Consider the following 25,825-nt stretch of genomic DNA (forward strand, 5'->3'; position numbering starts at 1 on the left):
CTGCACCAACAACTGTTCCTTCCTCAAGAATCATTCTGGCACTGCAGCCAGACTACTCAACTGACTACTTCCATCATGTAGCTTACCTACAGTGCTATTTTATTCAAAAGCAGTGGTCTCAGACCACTGTTCAGGAAGGATTTGAAGGTTTTATAAACTAAAATATGCTTCAGTAGGTAGCTAATAAATTCTAACCTGAATTTATCAATAAGCAGTATTTCTAGTACATGTTGGCAAAAGAACAGGCATTCAAATATTTGCTAAATGAATAAACACCACCACACCAGACATACAACAGGACATCAAAACATATCCCAGGCAAATCAGGGTTATGTTGGCCATTAAAGGGAAGGTCCTACAATTTAATTTCCCCTTCTATATATGCGGCAGTGGTTATCAAGGGCAGGTATATATAACAGAAAGTCAGAGTCAGTCTCTCTTCTTTAAATAACTTGATTAATCTAATGGGAGATCAAGGATGATACCGAACTGGCTGATATTCTTGACTGCTTTAAAATAATAAAAAATACTTAATGCCATGGTATCCCAACTGACAGTCACCTAAACTAAAATCTACACAAGACAGAAACATAATGAAAGAAGAATAAAGAGAATAGGAGAAAGCAAATTCAGTATGAAACAATTATATCTGACCATAGTGAGAAGCAGAAAAAGATATTTAAGAAAAAGCCTTGTGGCACAAATTTGAAGTACTTTATTTTCCAAGTAAAATTTTACTATATCCTCACCGTAACTACGGCTACCAGTTTATTTTCAACCATTAAAATGCAACTGGTTTTACTTTTAAAGATGGCAGACATAATAATTCAGCCTCATGCACAATTAAACAGCATTTACTTTAAAGTATTACGTTTCTGTGATAATTCTTACCTTCTCATAAATTTTAGTGATTTCTTCATTTGGGCTAAATACTAGCTGTAATGCCCCACATCCTGATGCCCAGATGATTTTCTGGATAGCTCTAATTACACAAATATCAGGCATATATCTTGAAGCCTGCAAGACAATGAGTAATTAGAACAGTTGATTATTTTGTTTAAAAGCAATACCATGAAGTCTGCTGTTATTATCTGGCTCTACACTACTTTCAGGAGAATCTGAAAAAGACTACAGACGTGACTTAACCATTCCACTCCTAGTTTTTCACCCAGGAGAAATAAAAACTTACGTCCACACAATCACTTGCACAGAATGTTCACAGGAGCTTTATTCAGAGCGAAGAAAGAGAAACAATCCAAATGTCCAAACACAATGTGGAATATTCATAATGGGATATAATACTCAGCAAGAAAAAGGAATGGACTAATGGTCCACACCACTCAGATAATGCTCAAAGCCATTATTCTGAGTGAAAGAAGCTAGACATAAAAGAACACAAACTGTAAGATTCCACTTGTGTAAAATTCTACAAAGTGCAAACTACTATACAGTAAGAAAAGATGAGTGGTTATCTGAGGCCAGAGGAAGCAGTGACTGCAAAGGGACATACAGAAAGAGGGACAGAGATGTTCTGTGTCTTGACTACAGTGGAGGTGTGACACAAACATGTATTTGTTAGATTTTACTGAAGTATATACTTTAAAAGATGCTATTCATTGTACATCATGTATTATGTGTGTTCAGTTGCTCAGTTGTGGCCAACTCTTTGGGACCCCATGGACTGTAGCCAACCAGGCTCCTCTATCTGTGGGATTTCCCAGACAAGAACACTGGAGTGGATTTCCACTTCCTCCTCCAGGGGGGCTGGGGATCTTCCCAGCCTCGGGATCAAACCCACATCTCTTACATCTCTTGCATTTGCAGGTGGATTTTTTTTTTTTTTAACCACTGAGCCACCTGGAAAGCCCCTTAAAGGCGATTAAAACCAAAAAGAACTAATATTAACATTAGACACAATTCATGTTAAGGGAACTTTATCTAGACTGACTTGGTGATTTGAGTGAGTGGGTCTAGGAAAAGGAAGCCCCCAAATGTGATAAGGGTTATTTCTACATTAACAGAGGGTCAAAAATGAAAGAAATGAACCTTCCGGAATTTGAGAACCTTACAAGTTTAACACTAACCTCATCAGATATTTGCTGAGCAAGACGAATTGACACATTTCTAAGCATGCATTCAGATGATGGATTGGGAATGCTCTGAAGGGCACTTTGTAGCACCACTGCTTGATCATGAGTCACTTGGTTGACCTGAAAAAAGTCAAACATTTTAATACTGTGTACATACCCAGATCCAATCATTTGCCCCTCATTCATCCCCACTCCCCCAGGATGACATGCCTTCTGTAAATACACTGTAGAACCTATGTGGCTTACACAAAAAGTTCTTTGCATTACCAACAATGTGGGCTTTCTCTTTTCCTTGCGCAGTGGAGGGCCACGTATCCTTCTGTAAATCCCTTTTAGATCAATCTGACTTGTGTCTCTACAACTGCATTCAGCATAACTTGCAGAGGTGAGTGAGTGATCAACCCAACTGACTCATTCCAATTCTATCCAGAAACTCAGTAAAGTACTCCACATTCGTTCTCCTGGGCAGACCCTGCTCCCCATTCACCTGGTCATCAAATTCTTCTTAAAAAAGGAGAAAAACTAAGGAATATCAGTAACAGAATATGTATAAAAGGCACTAGAGCGTCACACTTAAGTTCATAAAGAAAAAACATTAAAGTCATTAGCCAGGCAATTCTGACTGTTTTACAAGTTCTACCTCCTCTTTATGCTCCAAGTGTTTCTACAACAGTATTTAAGACAAGTCTGTTTTACTAATTTTGCCTTTAGTGTCCTGCTGACTGTGAGCTCCTTGAGATTAGAGGTTATTATGTACCTTCGTATCCACAGTAGCACATTTTCTGAATAAAAGAGAAAAGTGAAAGAGGGAAACATTTATATTTTCTGTTTACCTCATTAATAAGCTGTGTCAGGGATTACAATAAAAATTTGTTTCTATCTTAAGAAGAACACCACTGTTTAGAAATCCTAGTAAGTATGTTACTTTTAATAAACAACAATTTAAGACTTAGGCTTTACTTTTATTCATTATCTTTTTTAATGAAAATTTCTAACATATATGACAATGGAGAGAATAGTATTACCCACTGTGTTGCTTTAACAATTATGAACAAAACGACCAAAATTATCTTGGCTAACCACTCCCTCTCACTTTCCATCCTCTCCCTACCCCAGGATTATTTTGAAGCAAATCCTAAATACTATATAAAATCATTTGTAAATGACAATTATTTTTGAGAGGGTTGTTTTCAACATAATCATAAGTATCATCACACCTAAAATAATTATGTTATTATCTCAATTACATGTGATTATTATATCACATATATAATCAATATTCTAATCTCCCTAAGACCTAAGCCATTCCTAAAACAGAAAATTTGTATTCCTAAACCTTGTATCTTCTATTGTTAACTTAGAAAACCATCACTTATGAGGCATGTAAAAGAATTCAAATGCATAATTTTGACTTCTCAGAAACAGACACTGAATTCTGGCATGTCTTGAGAACCGTTGCTAAAATGGATCAAGAATGCCATCAAGATGAAAACAATCAAAATGAGATCAGAATTGGAGGTTACGCCTGTTAAGGTGGGAAGAGAGGCTGGCAACAGGGTAAATCAGTTACAGGTGACCCCTGAACAGCATGAGTGTTAAGACAGACATTCCATGCAGTTGAAAATCTGCACATAGCTTTACAGTTGGCCCTGAGTATCTGTGGTTCCAATCAATTTAGGATGGTGTAGTACTGCAGTGCTCATTGAACAATCCATGTATAAGTAGACTCGAGCAGTTCAAACCTGTGTTGTACATGGGTCAACTGTACATCTTTTTTATTACCACCTGTGTCTATATGAGGTAGTAAGAGATTCATATGGAGTGTTTAACAGGTTAAAAATAATTGCAAGAGCGACTTCCCTGGTGGTCCAGTGGTCAGGACTCTGCCTCTTCACTGTTGAAGAGTCCAGGTTCATTTTCTGGTTAGGAAACTAAGATCTCACAAGCTGCTCAGCAAGGCCAAAATAAATAATTGAAAGACTATCTGGGGTTTCTCGTGGTTCCATACCAATTTTAGGATTATTTGTTCTAGTTCTGTGAAGAATGTCACAAGTATTTTGACAGCAATTGCATTAAATCTGTAGATTGCTTTGGGTATGAACATTTTAACAATATTAATTCTTCCAATCCATGAACACAGCATAACTTTCCATTTTTTCATATCATATTACAACTTCCTTTTATCAATGTCTTATAATCTTCAGAGTATAGGTCTTTCATTTCCTCGGTTAAATTTATTGCTACGTATTTTTTTTTTTTCATGTGATTCCTTTCTTGATTTCTCTGAGTTTCTTATTAGCATATAGAAATGCAACAGATTTCTGTATATCAATCTTGTATCTCACAACTTTACTGAATTCACTTATTCTACTATTTTTTTTTTGGTGGGGCTTTTAAGGTTTTCTAAAAATAGTATCATGTCATCTGCAAACAGGGATTCAACGATTCCAGTGCTGGGTATATACTTGAAGAAAATGAAAACCCTAATTTGGACAGACACATGCACCTCAATGTTCATACCAGCATTATTCACAATTACCAAGATATGGAAGGAAGCAATCTAAGTGTCCATCAACAGATGAATGGATAAAGAAGACGTGGGGTGTGTGCAGTGTATATACAATGGAATATATTTTTACTCAGCCATAAAAAGAATAAAGATTTGCCATTTGTGAATACATGGACAATCATGAGGGTATTATGCTAATAGAGTAAGTTAGAGAAAGACAAATACTGTATATTTTTATGTATATGTGGAATCTGAAAGATAAAACAAACAAGTATAGCTAAACAGAAATAGAACCACAGATACAGAAAACAAACTAGTGGTTACCAGAGTGGAAAGGGGTTGGTTGGAGAAGGGCAAAAAAGGTGAAGGGGATAAGAGGTACAAACTACTAGGTATAAAGTAAGTGAGTTATAAGGGTGTAAGGTATAGCACAGGGAATATAGCCAACATTTTATAACTACATGAAGTATGATCTATAAAAACATCAAATCACTATGCTGCACACCTGAAACTAACGTAACAGTGTAAGTCAACTACGTGTGGATAAACATTAACTGAAAGTCAATAGGACTTAAGGGGGCCAGGAAGAACTCTCCGCTCAGAGTACAGTCAGTGAAAAGCATTTGTAATTTTAATACAAATATAATTTAATAGAAGGAAACCAATAAAATGAGGTACTACTGGAAAGGAACTGAAAGCATTTTGAATCAACTCTGAACTCTATACTTAAGAGTTGCTAAGAAGTTTAACTTTAAAAACTGCCATCTATTATTATAAAAAGATTTTTTAAAAGTCTGTATTACCGATGCCATGGGATTCACGCCTTCCACACCTGGCTGACAAGCTTCTGCCACGGCTCGAACGTGACCATAGCCAATGGCAGTTAGCAACAGCTTGGCTATTTTAAGAGCATTGAGGTAGGCACCCCTTCGAGTTTCCATATCTGCATTTGGTAAGAAGTTATTTCTGGTTAGCATGCTCAAGACAAGGGGGAGGCCACCACTTTTCAAGAAGTGAAATTGAAAATCAGAGGAATCATCAGCCAGAGGTGCACCAGCAGGCATTAACAAGGCATAGACTACCTGGAAAAAAGAAGAACTGTATTAAAAGATTTCAAAAAGACAACTTATTTGCCTCATCATTAGTTTAAAATTTTCCTGTATTTTAAAATTCTTTCAAAAATACTTCACAAGTTTTCCATGTTCTTCACAATATCATATAAAAGGTCAAATTTAAAGGACATGGGATAAATTCAAAAAGTAAAAACAAACCTCTGTTAGGTATAGTACTTGTGAGGCTGAAGGACCAAAGAAAAGTGAGTCAAGAGATGGACTAAGGCTGCTGTCTCCAAGTTTGGCATGGTCTAAACAAATAGCTCTTAATTTTTCTATTGTTGTGCTATCTGTAAGAAAAAAAAAGAGACATAATCTAAAATAAAACATAATTCATGCATTCATATTTTATTTTGGATATTCTGAAGACTACTTAAGTATGGAATAGAAATTAATTGAGTTATAGACTCAAACTTCACAAGACATAACGAGATCTGCATTGATTTAAAACAAAGAAAAAGCCACAACCAACCAGGGCTCTTTTATTACTCAACCCAGGTATGAAGGAAGCAGTGTCCTCCTACTCAGATCTGAAATCAACATGTCTTCCTCAGACACTACAGACTGAAGATGGAGAAGGAAAAGGCAACCCTCTCCATTATTTTTGCCTAGGAGATCCTATGGACAGAGGAGCCTGGCAGGCTACAATCCATGGAGTCACGAAGACTCCAGTGACTCCAGTGATTGAGCACACAGCAACGGAGATGAAAAAATACAACACACTTCACAAGGAAGGAGTTGAAAATAACAAAATGCAAGTATGACAAGCTCTCTCTCCAACTTTTCTAATGTTAGCCTCCATGACACCATGTTTAACTGGTTTGTTACAACGCAAGAAACTTAGTGGTATCGTTCGAAACTGCACCTTAAAAAGTAAACATTAAAAAAAAAAGGAACAGTACCTCAAAGTAAAAAGATTTTTTTGGATAACATTAAAAGATGCACTTCATTTAAATCACAGTGAAAAGATACCGTAGAAAAGAGAAAGAATCCCATTATTAGCTACCAAACACTCAAACTTACTTCAGAAAGTACTTTAATAATGAAATAATTTGCAAGGTAAATGGCCTATGACTTAAATACACTTGGATAAATAAGATTTTCTTTTTTTTGTAAAAGCTTTTTTTTTGAAGAGTAAAGATAAATGAAATATTGTTTTAATAATATAACATTTGTGAATATCTTCTCCTGTCATTAAATATTCACCCTCTACATCATTTTTAATGATTAACGTCATTTTAACCAGTATACTAGTTTAATCTCTAACAATGGGTATCTTAGGTTTTCTCAAAAAACTTTTTTTAGACAATAAAGATCCAAATTATTCTCTACAAAGAAACCAATTCATACACTATATCTGAAAACATCTTGCTTAGTTTTATAAGTATTCTGAGTGAAGGGCAAAGGGAATAGGAGAAAAGAAACACGGGCTATAAGAAAAGGATGCAGTGAATTTTAAGTAAATCATTTAATGTTGGATTCTAGTTTATTCATTTGAGGGATATGAACCAAATCACTAGTGGCCATCTCACCTTTAGCATCTATGAACCTAAATAACTTTAGGTCTTCGATTATGCACATGCTCATTTAACAAAATATGGAAAATAACAGAAAAATTTAAACTGCCCATAATCCTGGATTTTAGTTTATTTCTTTCTAGTCCTTTGAAGAGATACCTAAGCCTAATTAATTATATGATATACCAGCATGCTATTAAAAAGTCTAGAAAAGTGATGAGCAGTAACACATGCGTTAAGAGTACAAACTTTAGAGCCCAACTGCATGCATTATCTTAGAACTTCCTCCGTGTGTCTCTGGCCAAAAGCAGCAGTGGTGGCGGCGGCAGCAGCAGCAACAATAACAACAATCACTCTGTGTCTCAGTTTCCCCAACGACAACAAATCACTCTGTGCCTCAGTTTCCCCATCTTTAAAATACAAATAAAAATAATAATTCCCTCCATAGGAATGTTGTGAGGTTAAGTAACTTAACAAGTGTGAAGGTATTAGTTAGACCAAACTCCTGGGAAAAAGAAAGCTCTGAAGAGGAAAAGCAACTCCTTTGCTGGTAAAGCAATATACATTTTAACTTCTCTTATCAGGCAAGAACCTGGTTTCCTGATGTGCATAAGGGTCACAAGAACTTCTGAGGAGTTTACCTACAGAGGACAGTGTAAGTTCTAAGGTTTAACAGCAAATTATAATGGAGGCACGTGACTTTGGGCAAAGATTCAGAATAAATAGAAGTAAATTACTAGGAAAAAGCTTCTAATTCCACCTTGGTTTTGTTACTCCTTTTAAAATATGTGCAAGTGTGCACAAACACTAAATGATTCCTCAAATGTCAGAAACAAAATGTATAACTACTTCCTCTTCTTTGAGCTCCTGCTTCCTTTCTTAAAGAATGTGTTTGTGCACATGCCCATGTGTGTAACAACCACAGTGACAGAGACTAGGTTAACACTTCTTGAATATTGATTAAATACCAGTCACTAGGCTAGGGTTTTCCATATACAATCCCATTTAATCCATACAATTCTATTAAATAGTTATTATTGGTCCAATAAAACTAAGAAAACTTATGGCTAAGGCCATGGAGTAGCAAGTTGAAGAAGCAGGATCTGAACTCAAGTCCATTTGAGTCCAAAGCCTATGATTTGTCTACTGTCATACAACCATTACTGGCATTTTCAAAGCTGGCTGTTTAAAATTTAGGTACGATACTTGGATTATATAAAACATGATAAAAGCACCCTCTTAAGTTTTCTGCTTGAGCTGCCTGGCAAGAGCTCCCTCTCACCACCTGGTGGCAGTAGGCTCCAATCACAAGATCAGGGATTATGAGATGGCCTTTTCAAATGTTAAAGTTGAATTTGCATGTATAAAGCAACAACTGTGACTCAAATACTAGGTAAGTAAAATAAATTCTAAGCAATACAACAGATAAAGATCAAATTAAATCAAGTCATTAAGAAAAGCTTTATTTAAGAATCTAATTAACATCTGAACTGATTCTATACCGTATGACTCAGATGGGGTAAGAAAGGTCAACATGGTTGTCTACTTTAGAAAAAGGAGATTAACAGAAACACAAGACAGTTTAAAAAATTATCTAGGCCAATTACTGAACTGCATTTATCAGCAATACACTTCACTAAAACGAGAATAAATTAAAATACATGAACTCAGAAAGAATAAAGACACTGAAAGGAGTGGAAAGAACGTTAGAGATGTCAGCAAATTACTGAAGGTGTAGAGGGGATAGAAGATATCAATCGCTGGCTTAGCTGAACCCAAGAAGTGCTTTTTGGGGAGAAAGAAAAAGGCTACCTATAAATCAGCACCCCACCAAATTCTAGGAAAGTTAAGGATATGAAAGCAAAACATACTTAGCAGATACAGATGAATCAAAGACTTTAAAAATAGTGACTGAAGTCTGCAAAAGCAGCAACTTTCTCCTCTCTCTCTCCCCAACAGACTGATAAAGCTGGGAAGCAGATGTCTCACTAACGCAGAGAATAGAGACAAATATGGAATGCAGAAAAACTAAAAAGCAGGATTAGTCAGTATGAGTCCATGTTTGTTTTCTGATATAAATGTGTGTGTGTTTAAGTGTGTATTACTTTCTCAGATCAAAGAAAAGGCCTAGGTGACAAGAACGCCCCAATAGTTATGAGCACAATTGAGCTGCTGCATTCTAGCAGAGTACCCTCCCCCTTGCTAAAAGGAGAAATGCCTGATTCTAGGGCTGGAACAGAGAAAGCACTACATGAACTTTAAATATCTTGTGCCAGAAACTAAAAAGTACTTGAAAGATGATAAAACTATATCTAAACTACACCTAAAAAAGCATTGGGTTCATATTAAAAACACAGTGCATACATCCACTGACCATAACTGGGACAACTGAGCATCAAACTAAATAATGATTATAATGGCTATAATGGATATGGTGGTTAGATAGCATCACCGACTCAATGGACATGAACCTGAGCAAACTCTGGGCGACAGTGGAGGACAGGGAAGCCTGGAGCGCCTGCAGTCTATGGGGTCACAGAGAATCGGATACGACTCAGCAACTGAGCAACAACAACGTAATGGCTATAACCCGATGGATTACATAAGAATCTATGAGTAAATAGTGATCACACATTAATTTACAGGGGAGAAGCAAGGCTCTACTTTATTGTTCTTGGAGTTCTTGAATTGTACTTACAACTTTTCTGTAAGGTAGTAAATGTTTCCAAAAAGTTTTTTTAAACATTTTTTAAAAGTTGTATAGAATTGAATGATCTGGTCCAATTCTCTCCACCGACTCTTATTTTCAGCTCATAACTTTGTAGAACGTTAGGTTTTAGACGAAAACATCTATTAGCGTACAAACACTGAAATGTGTTCATGAAAAACAAAATCTTATGGAAAGGATTCCTTGGAGGAAGGTCTTAAAATTTTAACACTAGAATATCTGGGGTCAAGAAGTTAACAGAAGAGCTAGAAAAAGTTAAGGATGCCACCACAAAGCTGAACTACTATTCAAATGTGAACTATTATTCAGATTAGCATTGTTTCGGAAACAAACAAACCAAACCACCTCCCATGTACCCCTTCTGAAATAAATGCACGAAGGTGTGCCTCAGCACGATAATAGAGTCCCTCAAAAAAGGCTCAAGACACAGGAGCTGATGAACATAAATCTACCATAGGAAGGCTGAAGAAAGAAGTCCCAAAATGGTAACTGCATAACAAACAGCAACCAGATGAGAGGAGGCAGAAGAAAAATTCCAGGACAACAGTGGAGCCATCATATAATACCCATGATAATGGAAAATTATTAAGCCCTGAAAAAAAAAGCTGCCATTAATCTAGCAAACTACTTTTCACACACTCTTGAAAAAGCAAATGCTGAATATGATTTTAAGAAAATATTGGAGGAGGAACTTCCCTACAGGGCCAGTGGTTAAGGCTCCGCCCTTTCACTGCAGGGGGCTTGGGTTAGACCAGGGAACTAAGATCCTGCGTGCCATGTGGCGCAGACAAAAAAAGGAAAACGAAAATATGGGAAGAATGTAGAAATAATTTCTCATTTACACAATGGAAAATCAGTAGGTAGGTAAAACTGACAGTTGTATGAGGGTATTATTTACAGATAATACAAACACAGATAATAAAAGCTACAAATTGAAAATGGCTGTTTCCCAGGAATAAAAAAGAAACATGCTATAGATGACACATGACCCAAAACACAGCCCAAGGGTCAGAAAATGTTTTCTGTAAAGGGCCAGATAGTAAATATTTAAGGCTTTGCAGGTCATATGGTCTCTGCTGCTATGCTATGACAAAAACAGTTACAGACAGCATGTACATGAATGAGCATAGCTTGTACACCAATAAAACTTTGTTTATGGATATCAAAATTTAAATGCCAATATAATTTTCCTAAGTCACAAAACATTCTTTTTGATTTTTTTCTTTAGCAATCAGAAAATGTAAAAACCATCCTTAACTCTTGGACTGTTCAAAAAGCAGGCAGTGGGCTGGATTTAGCCAGTGAGCTATAGTTTGCCAATTCCCATTATTTTCCATCTAGGAACAGAATTTGTTAACAAACCCATTCCTGTCCAACATGTACTTTATCAACACCATAATTATTTACAAAGAAAATTCTTACCTGGTGGCATAAGTTTCATAAGTACTCTTGCTCCATCTCTAAGAGGTGGCATATTTAAGCTGCTGCCCAAGTCTGCAACTTGCCAAAGGAAAGAGATGTATCTGGGATTCAGTGACATTATCTAGAATACAAAATACACGGGAATGTTTATCTGTAAATTATACCTCCACAAAGGAAGAGTCCCCAAATAAATGTGTTTGTTAATCTCCATACTGTTGCTTGTGTCATTTCTATCCTGAAATGGTCGGCCTACACCATCTTCTCACCTTTAGAAATCCTTTGTAATGTAGACTGAATATATTATCAAGCCATCTCTAGTACTTTGTGTCTGACAGCTTTTTCACTATTTTGTTAAACTATTCCTATTATTCATACAAGTCAGACTCTGTATAAACAAACGGCTGCCATTTCCCACTAACAGTTAAATTCATAATCCAACTGATTGAGAGAGCCAACTCTTCCGACACTAGAGTGGCTGGTATTATTAAAATTTTTGTGGGGAGGTAAGGGAGGGAGAAGTTACTTTCTTTAGAAACAAAAATACGTTACTGATGATCTGACAAAGACTGTGGGTATTTTCCTACAGAAACAGTTCTGAAGATTTCATTTTTTGTGGCACAAATACAAAATACAGTGCTATTTTTCTCAGTGAACTTACAAGTAATAATTTAGTTGTATAATAGACTAGTTTTATATAAATATACTGGCACTCTATCTATATAAAATGTGGTTTTTTAAATTTCAACCAAGTTACAATCACCTTTCAAAGGGATCCATTTGAAAGCTGATGGTTAACTGTACAGTTGATATTTTGCCACAATAAATTGTAAGCTCAAAAAAAAAAAAGAACTATTCTATACACGTTCTTAAATAATCTAGCATAATGCCTTGCATACAATAGTTCAAAACTATCTACTCACCACCCCAGGCAAACAGCTTTCCACTTCTGGATTGGGACCATCACTGTAATGATTACCATGGTTTCCAGGAGACCCAGTTGAGGAATCAGAAGAGCTATCAGGGCTTGAAGGCATATTGGAACTGATCTGTGTAAGTTTGGCTGTAATTAGCTAAAAATGATATACTAAGTTAGTATCAAAGACAAGGAAAAATACACAAAACAGTAGTGATATACCAATCAAAACAAAAAACTACACGCTGTATTTTCAGAAATATAATTTATAACTGTTGTCTAACCTAATCACTTAAACAGTTTTGTTTTTAGAAATCTTTTCCTCTGCTATATTGTAGGTATCATTATGCCTGTCTCAGTGTTATAGTAATTCAAACACCTAATACAGTTGCACATACAATGGATGCTTCATTAACATTTATTAATGGAAATGCTGACTACTAAATTGAGAGTCCCAGGCTTGATTTTCTTGAAAAATTTGGTAATTATAGATACTTACCGACTTATCTTTTAAGTTTAATTGTCCGATCAATTTTCTATCATCTGCAGGATCTATCAGTTCACCACCCACAAAGAGCTCAATTTTTGTATGAGCTACATTGGCTTTGATACGATTGAGAATACATCGTCGTACTGAACCGATTGTATCATTTGTATGAGACCATACATCCAAGTCATCAACCTGTCTGCCTTGGTTTGGAAATCGAACTATAAAAGAGAGATGTTTACCACGGAAAGCTCTGGGGAAATAAAAAGGGAAAACATCATCGTATTCAGCAGACTTTCAATCTTCTTGCTAAGAAAATAAAGCTAGGAATTTAAAACGGAATATTTTCTTACTAAACAAGAAAAAATGAGTTAAAGACATGTGTGCTGTGCTTAGTTGCTCAGTCATGTCCGACTCTTTGCAACCCAATGGACTGTAATGTGCCAGGCTCCTCTGTCCATGGGGATTCTCCAGGAAAGAATATTGGAGTGGGCTGCCATGCTCTCCTCCAGGGGATCTTCCCAACCCAGGGATCGAACCCAGGTCTCCCATGTTGCAGGAGGATTCTTAACCATCTGAGCCACCAGGGAAGCCCATATTATTTTTAGGATCTTAAAAACAAGTATTTACTGCTCCTTTTAACTACAAATATTATAAGTAATCTTCAAAACCCAACAATCATAGTTGTTACTCTTGTACTTAAGTTTGTAGGTATCTAGTTACAAGACATTATAACAGAGACATGAGTAATATTTCACTTATTTTTATACTATAAAAGCCCAACTAATACCAAAACTCATCCCCTCAATGGTATTTATGTTGGCATATTATTTTCTGCAGGTAAGAAGCAAAAAAATAAACATATTCAAGGAGCAGTTTAAATAATTTCATGGTTAAAAATAGAACTCTTAAATACTAATGGCTCATATTCAATAAATATTTCTAAATTACACATATTATTAGAAATTACTAAATGGTAAAGCCTTAAGAGAAATATTAATAGACCCAAATATGAGTGAATTAGGTAACGGAAATTTTAAGAGGCACAAATTCCCAGTTACAAAGTAAGAGTCATGGGACAGGTGGTAACTAGGCTTATCATGGTGATTGTTCTGTAATGAAATATTCAACCACTATGCTGTATACCAGGAATTAACATAGTATTGTAGGTCAGTTATACCTCAAAAACAAATAAACTCATAGAAAAAGAGATCAGACTTATGATCAGCAGGCAGAGGGAAGGACAGGGAGTGAGGAATTGAATAAAGGTGATTAAAAGGTACAAACTTCCAGTTATAACTAAGTACTACAGATCTAATGTTCAACATGATTAACAAAATGCTGTTATACATGAAAGCTGTTAAGAGAATAAATCCTGACAGTTCTTAGCACAAAGGAAGAGTAATTTCTTTTCTTTTCTATCCATATGAGATGATGAATGTTCACTAAACTTATTGCAATCATTTCATGATATACTAATTTATTATAAACTTATAAACGCTGTATGTCTATTATATCTTAAAAAATTGGGTGAAAAAAGAAATGTTAGTAATCATTTGAAAATATTTCTTACTATATTGGCTATCTGTCAAAGCAGCCTATTTTAAGAGTTCTTTCCAATTAACTCTGCAATCAGACTATACTATTATTTTCAAAAGTGGAAACGAACAGTGTCCAAACACTTCAACGGCAAAAATCCCTGGCAACATTTAATGGGCAATAAAGTCAATGGCAAAAACAAAAACAAAACACCAAACAACCCCCCGCCCCCAGAGTAAAAAGAAACTAGACTTAATTTGAATGCCCTAAACAAAAAGCAACAAAAAACAGATCCAGAAAACTAAACAAAAAAGGTCTACTATTAAAAAAAGATTCTGTAAGATACAAACATTGTTCTTAAGCAAGATGCTAAACATTTTCAAAAATGAAAAACTTCCTTTCCTTCTTCCTGTACATCATCACTTTTTAAAATCCAATGGCTAGGAGACTGTCAATTAGTAGCAGCATAGTAGATCAGTTACAAACCTTGACATAGGTAGAATTGTTCTTTCCTCATGATAATCACTGTCACATTCATTTATATATTCCCTTAATACAGTTAATACTCGAACCATTCGAACAGCTTCCTGTCTTGCACAATTAATACTGTCTTTGTCACCATCCAAAACACATAAAGTGTCATAAGAGGCTTTCAAACGATCAAAGCAAGACTGAATGAAGTCTTCATGGATCACCACCTACAAACAGTGGGCCAAATAAAGACAGTTCAAGTTTTATATAATTAAAGATGGGAACAATTAACTTAAAGGTAGATCTCATTTAACCATAATCATATTTAACAAGAGTTTATACTGATAATAAAACACACTATGTTTGAAAACAGACTTGTGGTTGCCAAGGTGGGGAGAGAGGTTAGGGGAGGGAAGGATTGGGATTAGCAGATATAAACTATTATATATGGAATGGATAAACAACAAGGCCCTACTGCATAGCACAGGGAAATATATTCAATATCCTGTGATAAACCATAATGGAAAATAATATGAAAAAGACATTGTATATATGTATAACTGAGTCACTCTGCTGCACAGCAGAAATTAACAAAACACTATAAATTAACTACACTTCAATAAAATAAAAACAACAACAAACACTCATTATGTTTTGTCAAAGAAAGCTAAGGTTATTTAAAAGTTAACAAGTGTAAACTAGACACACAAAAACTGAATTTCAGGATGAGGTGTTAAAATTGAAAGAAATTCAGCTGAAATCTCCTACTATAATGATACTCAAAATAATCACTTCAAGATAATTTTCAAAATGAGACTCATTTAGACAGCATTTTGTACGACAGAAATGTGGACTAAGTAATTTAGGTATATTTTTATAATATGAGTTAAAAACAGAAATTTTCTAGTTAATTGTGAATTAAAGAAAAAATTCTCATTAACAAGAGTTCAATCAGAATTTAAACTTGTGAAAATTTTAATACATGTTAATCCTCACCTGATTGACCTGTAGCCTTGGACCAAGGTTTGTGTATATCTCTTTAAGGAGATCTATAGCTCTGCTGGCAATATCATCATTACTCTGAATCACCACCTAGATTAAAAAAGAGGCAAGTGTAAATATCTTTCAAGAAATATTTTAGTTGGCCATTTCCATTCAAACCATACCTTCAGTATTTTTAATACAGCATTCAATAATTTAAAAAGCAAAACTCAAGTCTTTGGATAAATCAAGTTAAGAAAGGAAGGCACATTTCACTAAGAATAAAATATGCTGTCATTAGTATCATTTACTCCTGCAATTCAGCACACCTTGGTACCCAAGCAGTGGGCTTCCCTAGTGCTGTTTAGTTGCTCAGTTGTGTCTGACTCTTTATGACCCCATGGACTGTAGCCCTCCAGGCTCCTCTATCCATAGGGATTCTCTGGGCAAGAATACTGGAGAGGGTTGCCAGGCCCTTCTCCAGGGGATCCTCCCAATACAGGGATCGAACCCAAGTCACCTGCATTGTAGGCAGATTCTTTACCATCTGAGCCGCCACAGCAGCCCAAGAATACTGGAGTGGGTAGCCTATCCCTTTCTCCAGGGTATCTTCCCAACCCAGAATTGAACTGGGGTCTCCTGCACTGGCAGGTGAGCCACCAGGGAAGCCCCGCCTGCCAATGCAGGAGACGCAAGTTGGATCCCTGAGTCACAAAGATCCTCTGGAGAAGGAAATGCCAACCCACTCCAGTATTCTTACCTGGGAAATCCCATGGACAGAGGAGCCTAGAGGGCTATGGTCCATGGGGTTGCAAAAGAGTTGGACAAGACTCAGTGACTAAACAACAATAACCAAGTAGTGAGATATTAAAGAAGGAATTTAAATTAGTTAAAGGAAATCAAGATTACATGAAATACAGCTTAGCATAAAAGGCTACCCACCCCATCTTTATCATCTAATCATATCAGTGGTTTTCAAAGTATGTATAGAACTCTAAGTGCTGAAGCGTTTTAGGGATGAACCCTGTAACAGGCACGGGAAGCGGAAGGAAGTAAAGCACAGGGAGACTGAGTCGCAAGAAAAAAACAACAACCAGGCTTTCTTTTCTCACCTCAACTAGTTTTACATTTTGAAGCGTTATGTAAACTTTGATTTTAAAAAACAGTTTCTGCTGTTTAAAAATGCTGAAAACCACTTAAAGTGTGAATAATCAAATAAACAACTTAGTCTGCCTATGGTTTGCAGGAACACATTTCATATCCAGAAAACAATATAAACTGCTGCAAACAGGTCAGATTTTTAAAGATATTTAAAGATAGGACTAATGTATTAATAACTACAACATGGATGGAACCTGAGGGCATTATGCCAAGTGAAATAAGTCCGAGAGAGAAGTACTGTATGATCTCACTTATATATGGAATCTAAAAATCAAACACAAACAAAAAATTGAACTCATAGATAACAGAGAATAGATTGGTGTTTGCCAAATGAGTGAAGGGGCTCAAAGTAACATATAGCATGGTGCTATATTTAATAGTACTGTATTGTATATTTGAAAGAGTGAATGCTAAGGCAATAAATTTTTCTTTTTGACCATGCCACACAGCTTGTGGGATCTTAATTCCCTGCCCAGGGACTGAATCCAGGCCATGGCAATGAAAGCAGAGCTCTAGCCATTGGGCCACCAGGGAAGTCCCAAGTAAATCTTAAATGTTCTCACTACAAGAAAAAAAAAAAACAACAAAAAACTGTGACAATAGATTGTGATCATTTTGCAATATGTACACATCAAATCATTATGTTGTACACCTGTAACTAATACGGTGTTGCATGTCAATTGTAACTCTACTAAAAAATATATATAATATTGCAAGTTAAAACAGTGCTGATAAAGTATACATTCATAAGCCTTTCTAAATAAAGTCTTCTTTTCTGTCTTCTATATTAGCATTAAGTGTATAATAAGCTAAAATTAATACTGAAAAGAAATAGAGGTCTACATTAAATTAAAAAGGGGAAGAAAATAACTTTCATGGACAGGCATGGAAGATTTCTATGGTTAGTGCACTTACATTCTAAACATATCAGGGGCAGACAGATTCTAAGCCAAGAGAAAAGGAATATCAGTGGCAGAAGGAGGGGGAGGTGGAGGGAGAGAGAGATGAAAAAGTCCAACGACAGATGACACAGTAAGATAAAGATCAACTATCACTAGCTCCTAGGACAAGCATCAGAGCAGTATATACACATATAATTTATATGTAAAATTGTGATTTCTTACCTATTTGAAAAAACTGTATCACATACACAGTTTATCAAGTTCCCACTTCTCACTTACCCTCCAAAGGTAGTCTAATCCAATTAGTTCCAAATCATCCATCATATATGCTCTCCTTTTGGCTACCAGTTTTCCTTCCCGACAATTCACAGCTTTGAAGAATCGTTCAAAACATTTCATCCCATTTTCAGTCAATAAGGATGGATCAAGCTGAAGTACATTGCTTTCAAAGAAGTCCTTATTAATATCAGGATCCAAGTCTGGTTCATCCCCCATCAACTTGGAATACCACTTAAAACAGGCTTCACGGTCACAAAGGTAAACTGCATTCTCTGCTAAGCATTTCCATATTTGTTTTGCCTGAGGAGCGCATAGCCACAGTTGGCCATCCTTTAATAAAAATCTTGAAAAACATAAAATTAGCAATTAGATCTACACAGTTTATATGGGAAATAATCCACTATATTTCAATAAAAACAAAAGGATATACAGTGGGAGAAAAAAAAAGATTTGTTCCCTGATTTGATCTCTGAAACCAGCCAATTTTGAAAGTATGTTTAATAGGTTATCTGAGTTTTAGCATTCTGTTTATATGGTATCACTGGAGAAAGAGGTAGTCTATGCATGTAACTTTCACAGATAAATCGTAACAATGAAGAGTTAAAATTCCTTAAATTTTAATATCTGCTGATGATCTGATCTGTCATCACTCAGCACTTGGCCACACTGAACTGAGTATCCTACATATGTCTTAAACTCTTTAATGTCAAAATTCAACAGGATGCTTATCAACTATTCAGTGGCATTCTCAGGGGTCTTTCTAGTTTGAGGACTATTAGGTTTAGTTAAAGACAGTAATGGTGAACTCTGTTTCACCTAGTTTCTTCAGTTAGCTTTCTTTTTCTTTTAGCATTCATCCACCCACCCTGTCTGTTGTATCTCTGAATGACAGAATGAACATCTCATTTTATTCTGAAAAACTTAACACAATTTTTAGCTAATCTAATGGTGCCTCTTTACCCAATTACAGAGTAAGGTGAATGTATTTAAGGTTCTCTTTTCATTTCAAAGCATTTTGAGTTATTAATTCCAGTGTCTTTGGTATTTCCATTAGACTGTTGAGCTTAAAGAGGGCTTTCTAGCAGCTGTCCTACCTAACCCTGTCACCCTGTCTAATTTACAGACAGGAAACTGAGGTCCAATGTGATAAAATACAACTGTTTTCATTCTGGGGTTGTGTGTGTGGCTTCTTTTCTTTTTTGCTTTAAGCAAAAATTCCATTTGGAAGGGCACTGTATAAAAAATAAAAGCAGGGCTGCTCCAACTGTTGGGAAGAGGAGGAAAGAAGTGAGAAAGGGGGAGAAAACCTCCCACTGCTTGTCCAGAAATCTTAGAGGAAGCTCCTCAGAAGCCCTAAGGCTCCAAAGTAGGTCTGAAAAATCACTTGTCTAATAGAAAGAGCAAAGACTGAAGTTGGATACACCTAGTTGAGTAGTGCAACCAACTATATACCGGGGCTGCATGATTTCAAACATAGCTTTAAGCCATGTGAATCTCAGTTTCCTTATTAATCAAATGGGGATAATACCTGTCTCCCTGTGCTGCTATGAGGTTTAAATGCAAAGTGAGTAAAGTTCAGTTCCTGTGCCTTCAGAGAACTGATGTGCGTCATATAGATAAGTACTAACAGAGCAGGTACTAAAATGGCTTCTCTGATTTCAAACTTTAATTTAGCAAGAGCTTATAAGCACTCTTCTGTTCTAGGCAACCTAAAGGACACAACACACACCGATCAATAACAATGTCTTACTATGGCAATGATTCTCAACCTGGGGAGGAAGGTCCTTTCATTCAGATGGCTGAAAAACCACCCCCACACCCCCACCCCTCTACAACTTATAGAACCATTTTGCTTTAAACAAAGGCCAAATTTCTTAAACTCTGGTGTCTAGACTTTACCTTCAAGTTAAAATCTTAATGTAACTACTTATGCAAATATTTCCAAGTAAGCACATAACTCAATAAACACAAGCCTATAATTAATGCAGTCCAGGAGAAAATTCCCCAATGTATCAAAATAATACATGCAATAGATTTTCTGAAGCATTGATAATTTGGGCATTTCACGTAGCGTGCTTATGAAAATATATGATGGGGTTTCTGAATTGCAAGAAATCTCTCTTCATCAAAAATTTTTAACAATTTTAAATCTTTAAGTGTATAATCATTAAAAGCTAATCACTGAGTATATCAAGCCCTGGACTACATTTAGTTTTGGCTTACAGGAATAAGGGGCTTCCCTGGTGGCTCAGCTGGTAAAGCACCTGCCTACAATGTGGAAGATCTGGATTCAATCCCTGGATTGGGAACATCCCTGGAGAAGGGAGCGGCAACCCACTCCAGCATTATGGCCCTGAGAATTCCATGGACTATTTCATGGAGTCGCAAAGAGTGAGACACAACTGAGTGACTTTCACGCCTTCACTCACTCATTATGGGAATAAATCTCTTTTCTCTATCCTCAACAGAATGTTATTAACACATAATTTCAGACTGCTTTTGTCAGCCACTGTTAGAATAAACAAAGCACCAGAGAACTCAAATCACTCTTTTAGGCTACTGGTCCAACAGATTTTTGTCCCCATTTCCTTAATATGGTTCTCCAGCTGGCTGTGTCAAATATGGAAATTTGTTCTTTAAAAACTAAATATATTCCCAATATAAACAAATATGAAGACCAGAAGTCTATACAAAAGGTTTAAATATGTTCTTTTCAAATATTACAAAGAAGAAAAGTTAAAACTCAGTCAATAATTTAATATTTAATCATGAACACACAGGGAAATGTCCTGTGACTTTCATGTAAGGATTTCCAGATTGGAAAAATCAAAGGTGACAAGAGCCACCTAACAAAGACCTAGCCATACAGCATATCAACATGACATTCTTTATCTGTGTCTTAGAAAGAGCAACACTAATTGTTTAAAACAAACCTAAGGAAGTTAAGCCGTTCTTGGACTTCTTGAACATGACTGTATCTACTTCCCAGCCTCACAGTTTGTGGGTCATAGTCTTCATGGTCTGCAAATTAAGAAAAATTGTGCATTACACACATGGTTACTCATATCATTGCTGACTTTAATCGAAGGAAAACAAGTCGTTAAAAGATCGTTAATTCTTTATCACTAAAGGCAACTTGAAATTTACTTATTAGCCATAATTTCTATCCATCTTTTTTCCCAACCAAAATAATCGTCCCTTTTTTCTAGCCAAAAAAAAATGGTCTGTTAACTGTGTCATCAAAAATAATTCTTCATACAACCCTCTGTCCAATTTTCATACATAATGAAGTAATGTCTGATTACAGTATAAGACTGACCTGAATGGTCTATGAACTGACCACCAAGACAAACTTTTTTCTCTAATTTCCTTTCTGTTACATTGAAATGTCTTCATAAAAAAAATGTAGTTATAAAAAATTATATTACTTTTATCTACTTTTATCTGGACATTAGAGTAACACAAGATGCTCTTCTATATAATAAAGTTATCATACTGTAATTATCACCAGCATGTTGTTATGAAAGTCTTAGATAAATCTAAGAAAACCTACCCTTCTATCATGAGTATGAGTAGGTACTGATCACAAGGTCTAGCCTAAATTGGTAATTCTTAAAACAAAAAACTTAAAAGTCAGTAAACCCTTTGATTTTACTTTCATTAGAGTATATCATACAATGGGGGGAAAAAAAAAGAGCCTCAGTGTTTGCTATGGAAGATCAGAGCAAAAAAAAAAAAAAAATCTTTAAAAGCACCTCCAGTCCTAAAAACACCTTGGAGAGTGTTTTCTGTTTTTGTTTTTTTCATTTATTAGAAAAAGTCATATGATCTGGAAATGGTCAGGTTGATTTGTGACTTAGAGCAGAAGAAAGCTGAAGCAAATGTTCTGAACAAGTGCTGTCAACTTCTCAGGAACAGTGACATTTCTCCCAGAAAGCTGATGAAAGTTATGGAGGAATAAAAACTGTGTAATTTCCCCTTAGCATTAATTATTGGTATATTCACAGCCTGAACCTTAAGGTATATGTGTGCTGGTGCTAAAGAGTTCTAAATGAGTGAGACCCTTAAGAAATAGTAATCAATGTCTTCAAAAATAGTGAGGTTTCTTCTCTGAACAAAATCTTAAAGGTGGAACATTTACGATTTTAGAAACATCTTTTGATGCTTTGGTGAAGAACAGCAGCCCAATGTATTATGACTACCTGCTTTCTACATCTACTGCTATCTACCCAAAGTCCTAAACACATAGTCTACTCCCCAAAAGTTCAAGTTCATCAGGGCTCAAAGCACTAATTCTCAAGAGGTCTTCTCAAGACACTGAACAGAATTCTCTTATACTATGTCAGCAATTTTCTTTTTCAGAGCATCAAAGTATCTGAATAAACAATGGACCACCTCCACCCCCACCAAGGAGTTAGTTTACTCACAGCTTTACTTTGCAGGTTCTTTTTTAGTGGAAATTTTAATAATTTCCACTATTGAGCTTAAAAAATAATATTAGAAACCCTCATCACCTTTACCCCACCAGCTGTTTACATTTTGCCCTATTTGCTTGATTAGTCATTACATGCATGCATGCATGTGTATGATTTTTCTAAACCATTTGAGAGTGAGCTGGCAACATGTCCCTCAATCCTGCAATGAGTATTTCTGAATAACAAAGACATTATTTTACATAACCACACAATTATCAAATTAACACTGATAAAATAACATTATCTAATCCAAGGCTTCTCAATAGCACATTATTGACATTTGAGTGGATAATTCTTTGCTGTGGGACTGCCCTGGGCAGTGCAGTGTATCTAGCACTATCCCAGGCCTCTATCTACTAAATTCCAGTAGCGTCCTTGCCCAATCTCCCCCCCACCCCAAATTAAGATAACCAAAAAATAACTCCAATTATAATTTTACCAATAATTCCCATTTATGCCTTCTTTGCTCCAAATCCAAGATCAAACACATTGCATTTAGTTGCCGTGCCTTTTAACTCTTCTTTAATCTGGAGAATTCAACATCCTTTCTATTTCTTGACTTTTTATAAAACTATGAGCCAACTTTGTTGCGTGTTGCTTAATGTAGGCTTCTCTGATGCTTATGATTAGATTCAAGCTAGATATTTGGCAGAGTACCACAGAAATGACCCTCTAGCCACCTCAAAGAATCATTATCGGGGGAACAGTGTTTGTCACTCTGTGGCAGTATTCACATCAACTATGATCACCCAGTGAATGTGGTTTCCACCAGGTTTCTCCACTGTAAAGTTACTATTTTTAAATGAATTCATGGGGAGACACTTTCAGACTATGCAAATAGCTAGTCTATCAAATTTATCCACCAGTTTCAGCCTTCTCTTCCTTCTATTTAGGTGGCAGCACTTGAAGAGCCAGGACCATGAACATATAGAAGAGCTTTGAAAACACTCAGTGAAAGCCAAACTATACTCACAAGAAGTCAAGAAGTAAAAAGATCCCTCTCTGCTAAATAGGAATAGAGAAGCCTTCCACTTTGCTATGGATGAGCTTCTGGGCTTATAAAACATAAACAGGATGTCTGTGGTTCTCTCTCTAAACATTCAGCTCTAAATAAATAATGAAATTAGTTAGCCTATGGCTAACACTTGCTGTTGTCTTTTTTTCCCGTCACCCTAGAGGTGTGAAGTACTAGTATCTCATTGAAGTTTTGATTTGCATTTCACTAATAACTAATGGTATTGAGCATTATTTCATGTCTATTGACCACCAGTATATCTTTGGAGAAATGTCTATTCAGATTCTCTGCCCATTTCTATTAAGAAAAGTCTTTCTGAGTTATGTCTTTTTTTTTTTAGTACAAAATATCTTTAATTTGTATATGGCATTATTGGAATAATCTTTCCACAGACGATAGAAATGTCACTTCAAACTCTATCAGAGGATCTGCTTATGGATGCACGGGCACTGTTTCTGATTTGGAGCCTCTGTTCTGCAGACCTGGAGAGAATACAGGTCATAGTCTCAGCACAGCCCTCTTCACTTTCAGCCAAGAACCCAGTCTTCTCGCCTTGGAGGAACGACAATGTCCAGCTTCGGGCCCCCTGAATCACGTATGAGGACAATTGTGCCAGCTGCCATACACTCAACAATCCAAATCCCAAAATGCTGGTTCCATATGGTATGCAAACTAATTGTTCCTTGAGACAAGTAATTCTTTAATTCATCAAATGGAATGTTAATTTTAAATTCTACATCTCGAACTCCTAGGTCCTCATTGAGCCTTCTCAGCTGCTTTACCTTGAGTTCATCATCTTGGTTACGAAAACCTCCAATGAGGACAAGTTTAAGTGGAGGAAGAGATTCACTCTCCTTATTCATCAATTTAGCAAGGGCTCTGATCTGCAATGAATGGTTCTTTTCAGGCCTCAACTGACCACTTGAAACCAGCCAAACACCTTAGTAAGTGTTCTAAGGTTGACTTCTCCTTGTCTAAGGGAAGATCCAGAAATGTGTGCACATCACAAGGTGGATAAACAATATTAGCGCAGTTCCCAGCCTTCCACAGTGAGAGAATATGGTTCAGTGTCTAAGAAGAATTGACCATGACGACGGCATTGTAAGAACTGACAAACCCATACACAAAAGCAAATAAATAGTAGTAGATGAGCTTTACTTTGCTGAGAGGAGGATTCCTGGTAATGAAGGCTGCGTTGTTAAATTCCACATTCTGATTACAGAGAGCACGTCAGTGCTGATGGTGGGGTAATGAATATATAGCTTCCAACTTGGCAACCAACCTAGATACTTAAACAGAGGAAGCATGAAAGCTTAGCCCATTGCATCAACATAAACATCGGGAATGCACTACATCAGTTTCCTAGCCCAGAAAAATGGATCCCAGGCTTTGGCCCAGCAGTGTGAAATGAGGATACAGTCAATCTTCCACAAGGCAGCAGTTCCTCAAGAAAACAAACTTCACTGGGCGAGTTAACCTGATGTTAAATCTTCTTTAAGTGCCTTCTAGGATCTGTTGGTCACTGACATTGATATCACCAGTATAAACAACATAAACTGCTTTGGGACACCGACTTTTCCTGCAGAGCCCTTAAGGCACACCATAACACTCCTTCCCTTCCTCAGCCAGCATCGCAGTATGGATGAAAAATGCCATCACTGTTTGATTTTTCCCAGTTTTGCTAGATGACACAGACTTTTTCTCTGTAGCAGCACTCGGATTCCCCAAAGAACAGTAAGTAAACACACATATACAGTTCCACATGCAATTAGCCCAGGGAAGAATAATGAATTAAAAAACCTGAATTCTGGAGAGAATACATATACAATGCTATTGAGGATGCTATTGTATTAATGATAAATTTTCAACTTCAACTCGCATAAGCACCAACCCCTTTCGGTGGCCGCCATCTTCCACTGACCCTTGAACTCAGGAAGCTCTCCGTTGTTCCTCTTTTCTATTGGCTCCTGATGGATTATGTCTTAATTGCTGGGTTGTAAGATACTAGTCCCTTGTGAGATACATGGTTTGCAGATATTTTCTCCCATTCTCAGGTTGTCATTTTACTAATGATAGTATCATCCGTAGCAGTTAAATTTATGATATAGTCCAATCACTGTTTTTTATCCTTACCATTTTCCTTTGCCTAACTCAAGACCACAAAGATTTATTTGTATGTTGTTTTGTTTCGGTTGAGCCTTGACCACCACAGGCGTTAATCCAA

At 36.3% G+C, this 25,825-nt stretch overlaps 1 protein-coding gene and 1 pseudogene across 1 annotated transcript in view; both read right to left on the reverse strand.

The window, feature by feature from the left end:
- Positions 1-25,825, reverse strand: part of USP9X (ubiquitin specific peptidase 9 X-linked) — an 80,564-nt gene that overhangs the window by 29,430 nt on the left and 25,309 nt on the right. The window contains exons 14-24 of the mRNA XM_052663670.1: positions 21,045-21,132; positions 18,112-18,454; positions 15,785-15,880; positions 14,804-15,015; positions 12,791-13,031; positions 12,299-12,448; positions 11,379-11,499; positions 5,871-6,001; positions 5,403-5,681; positions 2,085-2,210; positions 892-1,017 (exon numbers count right to left, since the gene is read on the reverse strand). Of these exons, the coding sequence (XP_052519630.1) occupies positions 892-1,017; positions 2,085-2,210; positions 5,403-5,681; positions 5,871-6,001; positions 11,379-11,499; positions 12,299-12,448; positions 12,791-13,031; positions 14,804-15,015; positions 15,785-15,880; positions 18,112-18,454; positions 21,045-21,132 (1,913 nt within the window). The remainder of the gene's footprint in view (positions 1-891; positions 1,018-2,084; positions 2,211-5,402; positions 5,682-5,870; positions 6,002-11,378; positions 11,500-12,298; positions 12,449-12,790; positions 13,032-14,803; positions 15,016-15,784; positions 15,881-18,111; positions 18,455-21,044; positions 21,133-25,825) is intronic.
- On the reverse strand, positions 23,971-25,511 carry LOC128070356 (GDP-Man:Man(3)GlcNAc(2)-PP-Dol alpha-1,2-mannosyltransferase-like; annotated as a pseudogene).

This window comes from Budorcas taxicolor, chromosome X (assembly GCF_023091745.1).
Source record: "Budorcas taxicolor isolate Tak-1 chromosome X, Takin1.1, whole genome shotgun sequence".
NCBI lineage: Eukaryota > Metazoa > Chordata > Mammalia > Artiodactyla > Bovidae > Budorcas > Budorcas taxicolor.